The following is a 19,502-nucleotide window of genomic DNA, read 5'->3' as shown; positions in this document are numbered from 1 at the left end:
CCAGTTGGATGACAACTAATTATTAGCTACAACCCCAAGAGGTGAGAAACGGGGTGCTGAATGATTCATATTACAATTTTGAACCTACCATATTACCTCTCTATTTTCATCACTGCTAAGCTGCCACACGAGGGAAGATAAAATGTGCAAAATACGTCATGTTCCTCATTAGGCTCAATATAGGACACAGCATTAATGGAATACAAATCTACCACTGTCAAAGACCAGCGGGATACACAGTCCCTTTGATTGAAGCCATCATGACGGCATCCATGCCAGAAAAATACAAATAAGATACAGACAAAAACAAATTGAAATAATAATTGTTCTTAAAAGGGAAGACGTGTCCTATTTACAGTTTCCGGAAATTGTGAGGCAGCTGGATAACTGAATCATGCTGTCCGACTTCATGAAAGGTCAACAGGAAAAAAATAAAATAAAACAGCCAGTTAAAAGGTCCTCTCGATCGTGGAAGGGATTGGCAAGAAACAAGCACCGTGTTTTCACATCCCTGCTTCCTTCCTTCCTTTCTTTCTTTCTTTGGTGGCCAGTGACGAGACAAGCAGTCCAGACTTGACTCGTGTCAAGTGTGAAGCGCATGATGAAGAGGAAGGGGAACAGTAAGGCCGAGGTGAGGAGTCCCGTGGAGGGAGAATGGCCAAGATGACCAGCAGCTATTGGCCAGAGTGACAAAATCCCCTTGGCAAAACATTTGTTAGCACCATTGTGTTTTATAAAAAAAAACACTTTGCACCCACCGTAATCTATACATAGATATTTATTATTTACACACCTGTACAAAAAAAAGGAAAAAAATCCCTGCAGTGTAGTTGCAATATATATTTTTTTCTTTCGGTTCAATGCCCCCAGCCCATGAGGTGGCTGAAGCGAGCTTTCTCGGTCATGCGCCGAACCCGTCCCGAACGGGACCTTCCCAGGTTGACCGGGTCGTCGTCCTTGGAGCCGTGAGCGTCGTCCTCGGACTCGTCCTGGTACGTGACTGTCCTGCGGCCTTGCTGGCGAGTGTTCACCTGATGAGGTTTGTTGCACGTTCTGCTGCTTCCTGAGCCTTTAGCGAGAGCTACGATGGACGCTGCTGTCAGCGTGCTATCTTCCTCCCCCTCCTCTTCATCTGGTTCCTCCTCTTCTTCCAACTCCTCCTCTTCTTCCTCTTCTTCTGAATCCTCCTCCTGTAACTCAGGTCTTATATTTCCTGGTGGTATTTGCTGTTCCTCTTCATCCTCCTCTTCCTCTTCAACCTTCAAGGGTTGCTGCAGTCGTACTTTCTTAGCACCATTCATCGTGTCCTCCTCGCCTTTGTGTTTCCGCTTCCCTGAGGTGACTGTCTTGTCCTTCAAAGAGATCGTCAGCGACAGGCTGGGCGCTTTGCTGTAATCGTGATCTCCACCCTCGACGTATTTCTCCGCTTCGCTGTCCGAGCTGCTGTCGCTGTTGGATGACGAGGAGGAGGAAGACGAGGAAGATGACGACGGAGACGACGGTGAGGACGACGACTCGGACGAGGAGCTGTTAGAGTCGTCATCGTCCGACTGAGGCGCTGCCGCAACGTGCCGCTGATCGGGTACACTCTTCTGCTTCACCCGGAGTCCTGATGCACACATGCTACGTTGTCAACGGTTGACGATAACGCAACTTTAACAGCAGACAAGTCCGGTATTCATTCGCCATATGACGAAGCACTCTCAACCATGGGTGATACTTTATCGAGCATTAAATAAAAAGTTCTTTCTTTCACACATTTTAAATACATTTAGACACATCAAAATGCACTTTTAAATCATCCCCTAGCAGTTATTATGACTGTATTTTCCAGTGTATAAGGCACACCTGAGTATAAGGTGCAACCGCCAATGAATGGTGTATTTTCAAACTTTTTCCATATATAAGGCACACTGGACTACAAGGCGCGCCTTCAATGACTGAAAAAAGGTTTCCAAATATCATATAAATAATTAAAGATTTCCAAATATAAGGCACACCAATCATAAGGTGCTACAGTAGAGGCTGGGGTTATGTACTACTTCTTTTACAGGGTGAAATGGAGTCGGTGGCTGCTGTGAGTAATAATAATAATAATAATAATAATAATAATAATAATAATAATACATTTCATTTATAAGCGCCTTTCAAGACTCTCAAGGACACTTTACAGTCACAGGATAATGCCAGACCTGTTGTGGCTCAATATTACTTCACAAATAAGGCGGAATGTCATCTTTTTCAGGATAATCAGGGCTTTTGGGTGAGCCTTATACACCAGAAAATACAGTACTCAGAGTGCCTACTCTCACCCTCTTGCTTTCACTGTTTTGCAAAAAACTTCAAGTTGTGGATCACTCCCAGTTCAAGTTTACTGAATAATGGCACAGAATGCAAACAGAAAACTGTCAGGGACAAAATGAGTTGGTTCTTCTGCCTCAGAGTGATACGGGATCCATTTGACACACCCACTCATTAAATTCCCTGGACAAAAAGAATCAAGTGTCCGATACCTGATTTCTTGGTTGGAGTTGCTGCGGTGTGCCTCGCTTTATGCCGCTGACGGTTTCTGTTGTCGCTGCTGGTCCCTGAACTTGGAGAAGAAGGCCGGCGGTCGTTGGCTTCCTCCGCCTGTGCTACACTTCTGCTTTGCTGAGCTAAAGAAACACAATCGGAATCAGAATCAGAATCAAAAAGACTTTACTTGTCCCACAATAGGGTAATTTGGAATCTATAGCAGCAACATTGAAATGTGGTGGGAGTGGGTGTCGAAAAGAACCCCCCCCCAAAAAAAAGATTGTCCATACAAAAAAGATATGATTAAAACTACACAAAAATGTTTCAGAAGAACCGTACATAGTGCAAAGTATAAAATATCAAATATTGAAGCATATATGCAACTGTAATACGCTACATAAGGTGGCTGTTCTATTTACAATATATGCGTCCATTTTTTTACAATGAGGAAAATAACATACATTGCATTTGACCTAAATTCACCCAATTGTGTTTGTAAACCTATACAGCCATTTCCTAGAATACTCGTAAGCATTACGGATCCAGGTGAACTACTTTTGATGGTAAACAAAGTACACCACCATGCTCACATGTACTGTGAGTCTTTTTTTAAACTGAATATGCATGTTTTTGGAATGTAGCAGCAAGCCTACGGATCGAGAGAAAACCGGCAAGTACATTCACTCTACACTAAGGGAAGGTTCTGATATTCAAACCCAAAACATGAGGCAGGCGTCGTAGGCACTCACCGACTGTGTTGTCGTGTTTATTCATAGAATGAAACTAATTTCATACCTTTATGTGGTCTCTGAGAGTGATTCTTCACAGAGGTCTTGGATTTTTTTGATTGTGACGACGTATCTGTCTTGTGCTTCTTTTTAGCGCTGAACATGAGGAAACAAGGTAACATTTAGAGAACTAAGTCGGAGCCCAACCGTAACAGATTAATTATGGCAAATCTTTATGCAATAGTTGATCAGAAAAGTTGCAATATATTTGGATGACCCAAAGCGCAGTATGCAAGTACAAAAAAAATATTTTTGTCGAGTCTGATCATTTTTTATGCCCCAAAGTGTCTCCAAGAAATTAACATTTTATACAATGCATATCCAACCATGAACTGCGAGTATATGTGGTGATGGTGGGACTCTTTGTACCTCACAGGTGGCGAGCTGCCTCCGTTGTGCAACCGATTCCTGTAACTCTCTCTTTGACGAGCCCGCCGTTCGTTCTGAATGGCCGACTTGTGGTCAGAGATGATGGAGATGATGCTTTTTTCAAAAAAGGCCGACAAGCTGAGCGTCATCGTGTAGATCTTATAACAAAAAAACCAAGAATATTCAGAACTTGGGACTTCACGTTGCATGTATGGTGGAAGCAACTTGAGTGCTATACCTGAGACTTCTTGTTTGGTGTATACGCTTTGGAGTTGCTGAAAATGAGGCGGACATCTTTGGCAAACTCCATTGGATTCTCGTAATTGCCAGCAATCAGTGTCTCTGATATAGTGCCCAGATCCATGGGAGTGTCAATGATGTCTCGATAGTCCTGAACAAAGGAGGGCATTTCAATTTTCCATATGTGTTATGTTATATTTCTGAGCATTATGTGAGGTGACTTAATACACCAGATCTTCTGGCTGATTGTTTTACCGGATACTCGAACAGATCAACCGGCTGCCTGAATGGCTGAGAATCATGGGAGGAGATCATTTTACGCAGCAGCTCTCGACATTGTCCTCCCCACGCTTTCACATCCAAAACCACCCCGCGCTTCTTTGAGTTACTTTCCTGGAAGTCAGAAAAAGAGCGCACTGAGGCCAATTCTAAGAATATAGATGCTGTTTTGAAGCCTCCTTTGTGTGTCAGGATTAAGATGAATTGCTGTGACCTGGTGTCACCTCACCCGATGTCCTGAAGATGTCCCCGGAGTGTCAGAGTCCACTTCCACCTCTCCTGCCTGCAGGGTAGCGTACAAAACCAAAATTGAAAACAAAAACAACAACAAAATTGAGATTAAAATAAGTAAAATACTCCCGTCCAACCATCTTACCTCGTCTTCTCCACTGCTGAGCTCAGATTTCAGTCTATAATAAAGATTCAAGATGTCTGTGCAGCTTTGGTCTCTGGATCCAAGGAAGAGATGTATAGTTACCGATGTATTAATAATAATACATTTTATTTCTTATAAAAAAATGCCAAATGCCAACTATCAAATGTGCTACAGTATATGGAAAGTTCCAAATTCACTTAAATGTTCTGAAAAAATGATTTAAAAAAAGAGAAATAAGCCTGGTTAGACAAATGTTAATGTGTTACCCGATGTAGTGGAGGAGAACATCTGTCACCACTTTGGCCGCAGAAACAATCGGGCTCTGGGGTTCATTGAACGTGCGGGCATTGTGTTCAATGTAGCGCACTTCCCACATGAGAGCAGAGATCCGCCTGAAATCAAACAATGTGACATTCCATAAACCTCATTTCAATCAGTGTGCTAATGTGTGCTTTGCCCGACCTGTAGAAATGATTCTCCAGGCGTTTGTGGATTGTGCTGATGTCCGTAGGGTAGGCCACCACCGTGCAATAGAGAGGATACGCTTCAAGATTTACAGGTGAAGCAAATGGCTTGGCAACATCTGTGGAGAGACAGATCAAACATGAATATAGTTGGCAGTTGCTATCCTACGTGAAAATTAATCCACCGCCTTCTGATAGTCACCGAGCGTAAGCAGCTGATCAATGCCATGGACGATTCTGTCCGCACTCCTCATCCCTTGTGTGGGCCCCCCATTCGCCTTCCTGAGGCTTGTAGAGCAGAGCTTCAAGCTCCTCCTCCGCCACCTCCACGCCAGCACCCACCTGGTCTGGTAATAAAGCTGAAAGCAAGGAAAAAAGGTTCAGGTTTATTATGGGGCATCCGCAGAACTTGCAGATTAATTTATTTTATTCAGGTGTGTTAGAGAGGGTAAACATCCAAAACGTGCTGGATAGTGGCTATTAACTCATTCACTGCCAGACGTGCAAAAATGTGTCCACTCCAGTGAAAGGGTTTTTGTCATTGTCACTCAAATTCCAGGACCCACAGAATATTGAGTTTTAGGACTACATCAACATCCATTGCAGCGTAAAGAAACCTAAGACTCTCTTCTTTCATTGAAGAAGAAAAGAGTTAATTCCTAAATTAAATGGGTGTGGAGTTATATGAGCTTGAAATGAGGGCGGCTGTCCAAAATACAACCCAATAAATACATATTGGTTTATATAGCGTTTGAACAACAGCTGAAGCTGGAACAAAGCATGGAACATGGAAAAAAAGGGAAATGCTGCCCCCTTGTGAAAGACAAAAAAACACTGTCAGAGGCCATGGCCAGTGCTTTATCGGCACTCAAACAAGAAAAAAAAACTGAACAAATTAGGGAATGGCACTCTACGTCATATTTTCAATTCCATATAAATTTGTGAATGGCAGTGAATGACTTAAGGACAGAATTTGGACACCCATCGGTCGGCTGCACCCGTGCCAAATGCAGTGAAAAAGGGCTGAAAGAGTGCTATGGTTCCAAACAAACTTCAACGCCCTTTACACAAAAAATATTTTCTGGCCATATTTCACATTGGAGTAAATTTGTCAAACTGAGATCATATTTTGGCCTTAGGCTTCTTAGTGAATGTTTGTTTTGTGATGTGCTGAAAGACTCATGGGACATAAAATATGTGACCCCGTTTAATAAGGTTTGAAAACATCCCAAATTAGAGAAATCTAATTGCTTCAAGACTACTAACCTTCCTCTGGAATAGGTTCCATGTCCCAAGGACTCAGTTTTTCCTGCTCACCGTTGTCCCACCTGATGAGACAAAGGAATTGATCCAGACCATACTGACAACACAGAATTTAACTGACTGAAATGTAAAAAAAAACTTGATTGGGCTATCTTAACTAGATTTTGATAGTGAAAAAAAAAAACATGATGGCCCTTACTTGACTGCAAAACATTGAAACAGGCTGTCTGGATAATCCAACTGCAATGGCTCCTGGTCTTCCACCAGGCCAAACCACCAAGCATCATCAATGATGCTGCGGAATCGCATACCTGTCGTAAGCAATGAGAAAAAAGGTCAGCAACAATTCCACGTATATTAACTCTCCTAAAAAGTGAGAGTTGCACACTGCCTTACCTGGCTGCCAGTTATGGTCTTTAGCTTCATTGTAGAACTGCTGCAGTACAAGGAAATCAATGACATCGGGCATGTCGTGGTACCTTTGAAGGAAAATAAAGTGTGAGATTAAAAAGAAAGATGTGAGGGAAAATCGGTTTCATGATTGATTTTATCTGAAGACGCACTTTAACGAGAATGAGTCATTGGTCATCTTTCCTGAGATGGGGTCTAAAAAGGCCAGTTTTAGGCAGCAGAGAGTGGGCGGCCCGACTTCGTACTTAATTCCGACGACCTTCACAGATTCCTGGTCCTGTATTGGGCCACAATTAAAAAGACCAACAAACAAGGTTAATAAATTGAGCGTATTGGTTATATAAAATCCCTCTAGAACACAATTGGAACAAAGAAAAATCTGTAGGCCCTATTTTAGAATAGGGAGCCTTACCCTGAGTTGGATTTTGTTCCACGGTTGTTTCTGTGGGTTGATGCTGTAGGCTTTGGACCTACGGACAGCGCGGACATAAGCCTGGTGGCCTTGTTTGAAGTAGATGAGCTGAAGACAAACAAAAGCCTGATCCGTTAGTGATATAGTCAACCAAATGAAAACATCCACAAATGCAGAATGCAGATCCCATGTGTTTAGCTTAGTTTTGTATGAGAAGCTCCCATTATAGGTTTCTTTCTGTTACCCTAAGGATAAATTTCTCCAGGGGGGTTAACAAACAATGGTAAAAAAAACATTACATACAAACACCAGATATACATTTGCATTGCTTGTATATGACGGCCAGTATGTATTTATTTTTACTACACTTTGTAAAACAACCGGCCATTTCTAATTTACTTATCCTCACGAGGGTCGCGGTCTTAGTAAACAGTGTCAATCAATTTTTTCATGATGCATGAGTTGAGTTTGGAACTTGAGCCATTGGTGTACAATGTCAACTTCTACCTCATCTCCCATTTGCGGGACAAAAGGGGAGCGATGTGGAATGGTCTCCATTATCCACGAGGGTGGCAGCCACGCCAATGCATCAAGTCCTCCCAGTGAGGTTGGGGGTTTCTGCGAACACAAGAATAATAATAATACATTTCATTTGTAAGCGCCTTTCAAAACTCTCAAGGTCACTTCACAGTCTCAGGATATGTAAATGGAGTTAAATGGAGTTATACATGCTTGAAAAATAAGATACTTAGACGGGGATTAGGGTAACTTCTCCACAAATAAGTTTGCAATGTGGCAATAGATGTTGCAGGCATATGCAACTCACTTGTTTGGTCTCTTTGGGCTTTTTCTTCTTCTCTTTGCTTTCCTTTGTCTTCTCCTCCTTTGCATTCTCATGACCTTCTTCATCCTCCTCTTCATCCTCGGAGCTGCTGTAACCAGAGGGCTGGACAGGCCTCCTGGTGGATCGCTTTGGGGGTTGGAGGTTTATTCCAGCATCGGCGGTCCAATCAGAGTACTCACTGGAGGAATCACTAGAAGTGAAGAATTGGTGTTCAGTCTGTGGTAGTGAAATGAAGCAGCTTGCGTCAAAGGTGCTTACCTGGAGCTGCTCTCACTCTGCCACTGAGCTTCACTGTCAGAGGACACACTGCTGGCCTCCCCCTGGGCAGTTCTCTGGTGTAAAAATATATATATTTCAGCATCAGCAAATGACAGATAAAAGATTGACTTTGGCAATTAGGAATGGTCCTGCAGAAACAATTTTTCATCCAATCACATGGCAAAAGATTGGAACAAATTATTTAGATTTTGCACCTTTTCTTTCCATTTGTAAGGTTAAAAAAATGCACAATTTACTTTTAGCATGGTCTTGATCTACATTACTTTATCAATATTACAAATAGGCATCCTTTTTAAAAAAAAAAATCAAGAAAGAGGACTAACTTCTCTGTCACTCTCGGAGTCTGCATGGCTGTTCTCAGTACGTTCGTGACCGCTCCGGTTTCGTGGACGGCGGATTTGAGCAGAGCGGGTGTCATAAGTATGCCGCTTCTGCTTTTTCTTTGTGAGTCGCAAGGGCCGCAGGCGTGTGGCCAACGGCTCAGTCTACAAAGGATAGAAAAAGAAAGGGTAAAACGGGAACAAAATTAACAGAGAGAATGTAAGTTTTAGAAGTAGGGACACAAACCTTGGGTGGACAAGTTATTGGCTTCTTTCTCCTCTCTGCGTTGTATAGAAAACATTCTCTATCACTTTTGGCTTGTCTGCTTTCCTCCATAACGCTGAAGAAAAAAAAAACATTCATTTATCATAGTTTCAGTTCTAACTCTTTTCAATGAAAACAATGGCTGAAATTACTTTCTGCTGTCTTACGTGAATACTCCTTGCGGCATCTCATTGACCACTACTCTGCGGCTCCAAGCCAACAAGTCTCTTTCAGTGGCCACTTGACTGCGCAGTGCATTATGCTGCATTTGCCACATGCCGTCCACCTGCCCACTTCTACGAGGACCCACATCTGGAGAGGAAGCTACCACATCCACTGCATCACCTGTCAGATGACATTGAGATTGTATTTTACAAATTCATGAGGTATTACATTTCATAACAGACAGCATGTAATGGTAATTAATAGCAACAAGACATACCCTCTGCTTCATCAGCCTCGAGGTCTGCATTCTGATGCTCATCCTGCTGGTTCTGTAACTGTCTGATGAGATTGTCCAGAATACTTTCTCCATTTTCTGCAGTTTGCTGGCCAAGAACCTGCTCAACCAACTCGCCTTCATCTTAGGAGAACAAAATCGAAATCATATTAGTTTTATTTCCAAAGATTAAATGGTGAGTTGTTTGATGAATTATTAAATGATTACTGTTTGCCATGTATCCAAGTTGAGGTATTAGCTGATCATCCTTGCAATTCTCTCTACCAGGTACCAAGCGCTGATAGTGTGTAGGGTGCGGATTTCCGTCGACATCCACTAAGAAAGGTGGAGGCATGAGGTGTGGGGCCTGCTGCGTTTGCTCATCGAGGACGTAGTTGTTTGAGTCACGGATAAGAGGCCGGTAGTCCGTGTGAAAAAACATCTGGTCAGGAATCTGGAGAGGATGGAAACAGTGTTTGTGGTGTTTACAGAAGGAACAGCAGAATCTATAATGAAGATGAAACCTTATATAGACACTTGTGACTTAAGAACCGTGCGTTCCACAACTGGTAAGTGGCAACAATGCATTCAGATACCTTCTCATATGGTGTGCTGCAACCAAAGCCAAAGATGAGCAAATGGCCATGTGAATCAGTACAGGCAAAATGTTGACCATCAGCGGAGAACTTGCAGTCATAAATAGCCCCGTGGCCTTGACCTTCAATCTGGAGTAAAAAGAGCAAGTAAAACATAATCATAATCAATAAAGAGATTGCCTGTAAATAATCAAAGCATCGTTGCTGGATTACCATGTTGAAGAAATTGCGAATCTTTATTCCTTTGCTCAGGTCCCAGATGTAAACATTGCCATCATGGCCGGCTGACAACATGATGCGCGAGTCAAATGGGTGCGCCTCCAGCACAAATACTTCATCGTCATGACCCTGAAGCAGAAAGCAAGCTCTTGATCAAATTATTCTTATTTCCTCACACATATTGTGTCTCATGGGGCTACAACTACTCACAGATAAAACATGCAGCAGTTCTCCAGAAGTTGTATTCCACACTTTAAGATGGTAGTTTGATACGGCTGTGATGACGGTGCGGTCGGTGCGGTCCCAAGCCACCATAGTCACCACCAGCTTGGTTTTATCATCTCCGTTGACAACTAAACTTCTGCAGGAAAACATTTGCATGCATCATGGAAGATGTGAGTGGAATTATTGCATCATTCCACAACGGGCACAGACATCTTCTTACCCTGGAAGTCTGGCAGCCATGTCTAAAGTGATGCTCTTCCACTCTTGTTGCTGATAATGCCAAATCTTTGCCGTGCCATCGCGACTGCCACTCACAAACTTGAGGCTGCACACATATACATATAAAAAATGAAAAATAAAACAAACAGAACTTTTCCGAACAAATTAATTCACCACAAAATTAAAGGATCAAAGTGTTTCTCCTTCAACACCAAAAGAAAACTTTCTGGAGTGTATGTGAATAACAAAGAGAATCTCACCTGTCACTATTATTGCAAAACTGGACAACCGCAACTTTATCCTACAAAACCAGAAGGGTGTCACCTTAACACATTCAAGGATCTGGCAATACAATCATGTAACTTTGGTGTTTCTCACCGTATGAGCGTCCAACTCTGAGAGCTTCATCGGGGTTTCAGCACCGAGGTAGTAAACCCTGATCATGTGGTCGCTTCCACCAGTAGCCATGAACATTCCACCTATTAAAAAAGTCTCAATATGAAATGTCACACACATTTTCCACAATTCTAACATCAGCGTTGAAGAAATGTGTATGATCAAATGTTCCAAGGTGAGTACACTGACCACCACTGAAGGAAGAACTTGAAACCTGCACCCCAGGACGCGACCGCTCGACAAATTTTACCGGCTGATCACTGCAGATGATGAGTGCACATTTTCATGAAGAACAATTTAAAATGTAGAATATTGCGATATTTGGCAGCTGTCGGTCATGCTTACTTGAATTTCATGCTGACAGAGTGCCATTTCCAGAAACACACCATGCCATCTGCACCTGTCGAGGCCAGGTAGCGCGTCACACCCCTGGCTGAGGGGCAGAACTAAAAGAAGGAAGACGTTTTGATCGGTTACAATAAAAATATCATTTTATTCAGTTTTAGCAAGCATGTGCATTACGCTCACCTGAATGGATGTGATTGAGGCAGCGTGCGCTTGCAAAACGGTGATGGGTGCACAGGTCCGCAGGCACCAAACTCTTATAATTTTGTCACAGCTTGCTGAGGCGAGGAGAGAATTCTCGTAGTTGATGGCCATATCACAGATCTCAGCCGCATGGCCACGGAGTGTTGCAAGTAGCCGGCCATCATCTGTAGCCCAGATTTTCACAAGGCAGTCATCTGAACCCTAAAACACAAAAGATAAGACATCAGATTAGACATCTATCTTCTATCTATCTTCCCAGAAACAATCGACCTCAATGGCCCATAAACATTAACTCACTGTAAATATACGTCGACCGATGCGGTCGAAGGCTACACAGTAAACTGCAGACAGGTGGCCGAGGATACGTTTGTGTATCCTCATGTGTTGGTAAGAAGAAGACGGCAGTGCCTGGCCAAAACGAACTGCGCCAGTAGTCTGCCGAGCACCAATGATGGATACTGAAAACAAAGACATATGAAAGTGAGTTGTGGCAAAATATATCAAGATGAAAAACATAACGCTGAATAATAAAATGTTTTGTGGTGATATGGAAGCCTGAAGAGAAACTCAAGCCAATATTTGGGTGGTCATACACACCAACATTGGTAGAATATCCATTGTTGACTGGCGGTTCTGGTGGACGTCCTCTGTGGAGTGCAGCAATAGCTGAGCCACTGCACACTTTGTGACTACAACCTAAAATAAATATATTTGTGTTATAGAAATATGCTATATTAATGAGTATGTCAAGAGACTGCCACGAGCTAATATTCCCATGTAAGATAAAAAAAAATATCTGAATGATTACTTTTGGTGGTACGAAGCAAGGACTGTCTTCCCAAGCCCAGAAGCGTTTGCACACCAGGAACACTCGGCGGGATCTCCTTCTCTATGAGAGGTCCTATCCTCTTACAAAGGCGCAGTAGATAGTCTGCAGGAATGTGCTCATTCAAAATCACCTACAAGGAGACACAGACAGCAAACTGAAATGTTATCGAATTTTTGTGTGCTCACTAACTCACACACTCATTTGTTTACATTTTCACACGTGGAATTAACATGCTGTTATACACAGACTCAGATGCAGACTGATGAGCAATTTAAGGCCACGCTCATCGATAACTAAGCTAACATTCATCACTCCATTTTTTTAAATAAAAAAGAAACAAATTAATTTAATTAATTAATTTAATTAACGGAAGCCTTTTAAATGGGACTTGGTGGTAGAGACGTCACACAAACGGGATCGGATTTCTTGAATTCAAGGCAAACATGCTAACCACAAGAACATCAAACTGTCTGCACCTTCAATCTTATTTTACTTTTCCTACATGTCATCATCACAAAAACGTGACATAATATATGATTATTGTGTATTTCTTTGTGTATAGAATGTCAAGTCTTCCTCTCCCAGGCTCAATTTAGCCTAGAAACAACAGCGTTTCCATGGCTGGGAGTAATTGTAAACCCCCCCTCCTCTGGTTGGCTGTAGATTTCAAACACTGGACATGATTGGCTAAGAGACATGAATGACGGCTATACTCAACCAATCCGGGCTTTGAAAATTAGAGTTTACCTCCCACTTCCCCCAACACAAGAGCGAGCCATGGCTATTAATCATCAGCCCGATACTAAAATAAATGTAAACATTAAAATAACGTTTCAAACTGCACCGCTGCAACAGGTGTGCATTGTTTAAAAAAAACACCAACAACAACGGAGTTCGGGGCAAAACATATGTTTTACTTTCAACACGATTAAAAATAAATTAAATGTTCTCTCACCCAATCTTGGAAGTTCCTTTGATATTTATTTCCGTCCCAAGTCCATCGTTGTGGGATCAACTAAAGTTAAAACAAGTAAAACAAGGAGACGGTGTGAAGACAATGGCCTCCGTTCGCGACTACTTGTTTCTTTGTGGAACTCCGGGGGGTGAAAAAAGATGAATTTTGACATACACATCCACCAAATAGCAGGCAAGAATCGGTGATGCAGAACAGAATTGAAGGGTAAATTGTTTGTATTGGACCTACCTCGTATTCCTCGAGCTCTTCGACCAAAATCTAACAACAGGCACACACGGAATCAACGTTAGCTGCTCGCGCTTTGCTATCCAATTCGATTAGGTCAAACTACATTGCAGTTATAGGTAAAACTTTCTTGTCGATTTACCTTTGCTGATTTTTGACAAGGTCCAGATTGCAAGAACCTGGCAATGAGGTAATACAGTTCTGGAAAGGAGATAGCGATGTGTTAGCATGTGTTGTTACCGTTGAGACGCGCTAATGCTAAGGCAGATTCGGCTCACGCTCTGTTCCTTAGCTCGCTAAGTCACACGCGAATGCAAAACAACTGGAAATTGCAAATGTCTCCGAATGGGTAGGGCAAGTGAGTGAAACTCACCACATTCGACCTGTGAACACTGTGTTCCTGCCATGGCTCGAATGGGACGGGCGGCATTAAAACAACCTGATGTTTTGGCTCACCGGTTAGCCGACGGGCTAGCTAGTAGCTTGAGGTGTGTAGCTAAAGGTGCTAACGTGAGTGAGTGGCCTCTCTAAAGTTGCTGCCTTGGGAGTGCATCCGGCCCTTTGTGCTGGCGCCCTCTAGTTACGGCGAAGCGACATTACCTGTTGCTTATTTGACAAAAACATGACGATTCGGGATGAAAATCAAAGATGAAATTATGAGATAATGTATCCTTTGTTTTATGTCAGAAAATATATTATGGCACGGGCAACATCGTGAACTACTGTGTGTGTCTTGCATTTGTATATTTGGAGTTTCAAAGGCTTTTTACTCGGGTTAGGCAATATTCGTTTTTTAGGCCAATGCAGACCTTTAAAAAATCAGATGACCGATTAATTGATTTCATAAAATAACATATTAACTCATAAATGTACATTTTGAAAAAATGTTTTCTTCACACTTACAAAAAACATGAGAAGAACGTTCAAATATAACCTTTAATAAGTTGTAGAAAATGCATATCTTGGGCTGAAAATGTATATTTTTTGTTGAAAATCTAATAATAATAATAATGATCATCATCATCATCATCATCATCATTATCATCATTATCATCATTATCATACGTTTCATTTATAAGCAATGTGAATACATGATCTTCAAAGTGTCAATTTCGTATTTTATTTTTTGCAGTGCTCCTGACTGACCCAGAATCTTTGCACCAATGATCTCACACATAAATGCAGTCTTCTACCAAGCTTACCAATCACAAGCGGCATACTTCTCATGACAGGTCATGCACACCAGCCAGCTCCTGCTTCTGCTTGTGAACTGAAAAACCTGGCAACATTATGCGTCACACCAAGGCACAAGATATAAAGAAGTCATGTAATTCTCACCTCTGTGGCCGAAATAAAATACAGTTCTCATCAACTTGGTTATTACATTGTTTAAAGGCTAATGAGGAGTAGCAATGCAGACAGAAAGGTGATAAATCAATGCCAATCACTAAACTAATCTCATGTTGCCAACTACAGTTTATACGACACTTTTTACATAAATTTTGTTGGAACCTTGTTAAAGTGGAGCGAAACCAGCTCAGAGCTGCAAATTATCATGTCAAGTAGTGTCTACTCCAAAAATAATCAAACTGACACACAAAGCAAACAGCCCAAAGCAGTAAGTGAATAAATTATTTCAGCCAGCAAGAGCCGCTCAAAATGTCAAAAGTATATTACTGTATTTACCATCTTGCTGTTAATCAGAATCAGAATCAGAATCAGAATCATCTTTATTGCCAAGTATGTAGGACACACAAGGAATTTGTTTCCGGTAGAACACGCTGCACTAGTATCGTTGTCAAAAAAACTGCTAAGTGGCACTATACAGTTCTGGCTATAATAGTTATAACAGCAGTTAGTTGGCTGCTGTGTGCATTTTAAGATCTACACAATGATAACAAACTAACATTTACTTTATCAATGTTGTTTGTTAAGTTACATTTTTGGTTAAAAACCATTTTCACGCGCAATTATAATCTTATTAGAATCACGGCTTCTATTGTTTTTGATGGTACGAGATACATTTCTGTCAAATTCATAAATCTTAATGTGCTACTTGTATTTACAATACAATAATTCCCTGGAGTTGATTTTTACAGATGTCGGTGTGTGTGCTATGCATCAAAATTTAGTCTTTTTCTGAAACTGTTAAACACAAATTACAGTATACCATTGACTTTCTGAGTGACTGCCAGACTATAAATATTACCTGGAAGGCGAACTGACTGTTTACGGTTGTGATCATGCGTCCATATTCCCCTCCTCCTTCATTAGACATAAAACGGAAATCTGACTATGGGTTCCTTGTTTATTGTGCTGCGGGATTTTAATTTGATGCAGCCAGAACAACTCTGTAAGCCCAAAAACCTGTCCAAGTGTTTGGTGGTATCTTGCACTGAGACGCTAGGGAAGACCTTGCAGTTATGAGTTGGCAGTTCTGTGAATCGTCCATATTTTCCCGAGAATGTTTCCTTGATTCCAGATTGGATTTCAGTGAGAGGCAAAGTCCACACCTTGTTATGATCTTCAAAGCATTCCGCAGTCATTTTTTTACAATGTGCCACTTATTCATACACAAGTGCTGCACAGTGTGTGTGTCAACTCAGTGGCCCACTGTTTTATAGTACATCGTATTGATTCCCCTTATGTGTCCCCGAGTACATACTGGTGGAAAAGGTGTCAACACTAAGGTAAACAATACATATGTCAATGGTTATCAGTGAATCACACCATAATTAATTAATTCACTCACAGACACTATTGGTGAGTGATTATTGTTCTAGTAACAGAACTTTAAAGTTATAATCCTCCCCCACCCCCATTAACTTCGTGCCAAAGTGGCTCTTATATAAACAAATATTCTTGCCATTCCCCTGAAAACAGATCAAAAGATTACTTGTGTTCAATGTCTTATTTATAATTGAAAGTGGAAATCAGTTTTGGATTCCAGGTTAGTCACACCCCCTCCCCAAATGGCCATCATGTGTATCATTTGTTGAATTGATCCATTTTTACTGTCAGAAGTAAACATTTTTACTTTCTTTCTAATACTACTTTACTTTCATTTAAAAAGGAAAACAATAAACGTGGTTGTTAATATAGTTTTTTAAGGAACCATGGGATGATTGAAACAAATATTTGGCTTTATCAGAATCATAAAGCCTTTGATAGTTCCACAATGGGGATATTTACTACTGCAGAAAAATTGAAAAAAAAAAAAAAGTATTGTATGTACAAAAAGAAAATGTCAGAAGAATGAAATGTACAACTGCACAAAATGTCTCATAAAAAGAACTGTACATCATGCAAAATATAACAATACAGAATAAAAGCATACATCCCACGAATGTTTGTTTGATTTCCTTCCCGAGTTATAACTCCCGTGCCATTTTAGGCAACATAACCTAAATAAATTTTACTTTCATTTAGAAAAAACATTATAGGTAAGTGGCAAGAGTCCTTCTGCAACCTGGGTTTTATTAAAAATATTTTAATTTATTCATTTATTGATTGCCTCATGGCGTCTCTTGATCTTTTTTTAAAGTAACATGAAATGTTCTGTGCAGCCATGACGGTTTAGACATATTTTGAACAATAGTGAGAGACGTTTGATTCATTAAAACATCGAAAATATTCTCTCTTTCTGTCTCACTCTCACGCACACACTCTCTCTCTCTCTCTCCCTCACGTACGCGCGCGCATCTCAACTTTATTTAGTCCAGTGGGCGGGCCCCAGTCGTGTCCGCATACTGGCTGCAGGAAAGCAAACGTTCATCCCCATCTTCATATGAGCGTTGCTTCACGAGCACGCCCACTGAGTCATATGGAGACGCTCGATGCCGGCAGCTGCGTGGACCGGTTTTAACGGGTCGGATCCGAAGAGATCGAAATCGGTAGAAGAACGCTCACGAGACGTCAGTGGCAGCTCCGGCTCTAGACAACTTCTTCTTTTTCCACCCTCTTTTTTTTTCTTTTTGGAATGTAGAGCATCTGTTTTGTGTCGTCGTCTAAACAGCTTCTGCGTGTGTTTCCGTCTGACCTGCATTTCCCGCTGTCAGGTAAGACTTCAGCTTAAGACTGTTCACTTTTCTTATTTACACTACGGATTTAGTCCATGCTTTTTAAAATTTTACCTACATAAGTCATATTTTGCGCATTTTTGTGTGCAAAATGTTTCCGAACCAAATGTCTGCAACTCATTATAATGGCACTGTGATATTGTTTCAAAGTGTAACGCACTTGACATATTTTCTTGGAATCAGCTGCTGAGGAATCATAGGAATCATTATTATTATTAAATAAAATGCAATGGAATGACTTCACCCCAACTTGTATAAATTGGAACATAGAGTAGGGGTGTGTAATTTAAACCACACGGGCAAACAAAAATGTTGGGAATATGGGAAAGAACTGCTATAAAAAGATGAATAGCATTGACACACAAATATTGTATTCATTTTCGGGTTGTTGATTGCACCATCTTTTTAAATGGATCTTAATAACCCATCTAATGTCGACACCTGGACAACCAAAAAAGTCGATATGCCTTATATATATATATATATATATATATATATATATATATATATATATATATATATATATATATATATATATATATATATATATATACAGTAAAGTCTCGTTATATCGATATTCAAGGGAGTCCGAAAAAATATCGATATAACCGGGACTATCGATATATCCGACCCTGTTTGCATGTAATTTTCTCCGCGCGTGGATAGAAATAGTATCGATATAACCGGGACTATCGATATATCCGATATCGATATAACTATATTTAATGTATATATATATATATATATATATATATATATATATATATATATATATATATATATATATATATATATATATATATATATATATATATATATATATATATATATATGCAGTGCAGAGGTCGCCGGTTCGCGTCCCGGTCTGGCCTCCCTGTGTGGAGTTTGCATGTTCTCCCCGGACCCGCGTGGGTTTTCTCTGGGTCCTCCGGTTTCCTCCCACACTCCAAAATATGCATGGCAGGCAGATTGACCACTCCAAATTGTCCCAATGTGTGAGTGTGAGAGTGACTGTTGTACGTCTTTGTGTGCCCTGCGATTGGCTGGCAACCAATTCAGGGTGTCCCCCGCCTTGTGCCCGAAGACAGCTGAGATAGGCTCCAGCAACCCCCGCAACCCTAATGAGGAATAAGCGGGACGGAAAATGAGATGAGAGATATATATATATATGCAAGTATTACTCTATTGTCAACAGGTAGATATCCAGGTAAACTGTAACTTCTGCCACCTAGTGGGAGAGCAATTAATTGTTCTTCCTGTCACGATACATCGCTGACATAGATCATGTGTCAGTCGGCAACCGCGAAGAGCAATGAAGAGGATGTGTTCAGACAGCTGAGCGGGCCAACCTGGGCCGCTCCACGGCTGACTCAAGTGGGCCATATGCTCCTTTTACATCATGCTGCGAAACAGTTGGGGCCAGCTTCATGATTCTCTGATGCTGCAATCACCTTATGTTGTTTATTTGCACTCCTGTCCCCATATTGAAGTTGTGCTAGATAACAGCAGTATGTTTGCCGGCATTAAAAGTAAACGTGCTCATTAAATGCATGGTCTTTTACCTCACACAAATGTTCAATAGGTGATTTAACCATCCAATGAAGCATAGTTAATACTAACCACTTTGCAGCGGGAAGTCTTGTAATTTCAACAAATCTGTCTGAGAGAAAAAAATCGCGGATCAAACTTCAAACGCAATATTGAGGGAAAACATCACTATTGAATTACAGTAGTAAAAAAACATTCATTCATATTCCATTTTTTTGCTTTACAAGAATAAATGATTTATGTATTTCCTTTCGTTTGCGGAATACCCTTTTTGTGTGACATTTTTGGGTGACGGTTACCAGTGAAATTTTTCCAGTCTATACGTGGGGTCAATAAACGCCGGGAAACACTGTCCTATAGGTTGTTCTGTTTGCT

At 41.1% G+C, this 19,502-nt stretch overlaps 1 protein-coding gene and 1 long non-coding RNA gene across 2 annotated transcripts; one reads left to right on the top strand and one right to left on the bottom strand.

The window, feature by feature from the left end:
* Window positions 1-735: 735 nt before the first annotated feature.
* Window positions 736-14,536, bottom strand: brwd3 (bromodomain and WD repeat domain containing 3). The gene is given in 41 exon segments (XM_089017559.1): window positions 736-1,609; window positions 2,514-2,657; window positions 3,313-3,401; window positions 3,675-3,832; window positions 3,913-4,065; window positions 4,170-4,307; window positions 4,423-4,476; window positions 4,570-4,642; window positions 4,836-4,961; window positions 5,032-5,152; window positions 5,236-5,275; window positions 5,277-5,392; window positions 6,300-6,361; window positions 6,496-6,607; window positions 6,693-6,775; window positions 6,860-6,984; window positions 7,120-7,227; window positions 7,627-7,737; window positions 7,946-8,153; window positions 8,222-8,295; window positions 8,566-8,727; window positions 8,810-8,903; window positions 8,995-9,172; window positions 9,270-9,410; window positions 9,495-9,720; window positions 9,863-9,991; window positions 10,076-10,210; window positions 10,292-10,442; window positions 10,527-10,631; window positions 10,786-10,826; window positions 10,904-11,004; window positions 11,111-11,181; window positions 11,267-11,367; window positions 11,450-11,671; window positions 11,768-11,928; window positions 12,068-12,166; window positions 12,279-12,429; window positions 13,255-13,314; window positions 13,504-13,533; window positions 13,643-13,701; window positions 13,874-14,536. Coding segments are annotated over 41 exon segments (5,298 nt in total). The 5' UTR covers window positions 13,908-14,536; the 3' UTR covers window positions 736-857.
* On the top strand, window positions 13,321-16,840 carry LOC148886325 (uncharacterized). The gene is made up of 2 exons (XR_016117918.1): window positions 13,321-13,479; window positions 14,633-16,840. It is a non-coding gene; the product is annotated as an uncharacterized LOC148886325 (long non-coding RNA).
* The last annotated feature ends 2,662 nt before the right edge of the window (window positions 16,841-19,502 follow it).

The sequence above is a fragment of the Hippocampus bargibanti genome, linkage group LG16 (assembly GCF_051943395.1).
Source record: "Hippocampus bargibanti isolate YZ-2025 linkage group LG16, ASM5194339v1, whole genome shotgun sequence".
NCBI lineage: Eukaryota > Metazoa > Chordata > Actinopteri > Syngnathiformes > Syngnathidae > Hippocampus > Hippocampus bargibanti.
Note: the sequence above shows the minus strand (reverse complement) of the source record. Positions and strands in the feature narration are given on the sequence as shown.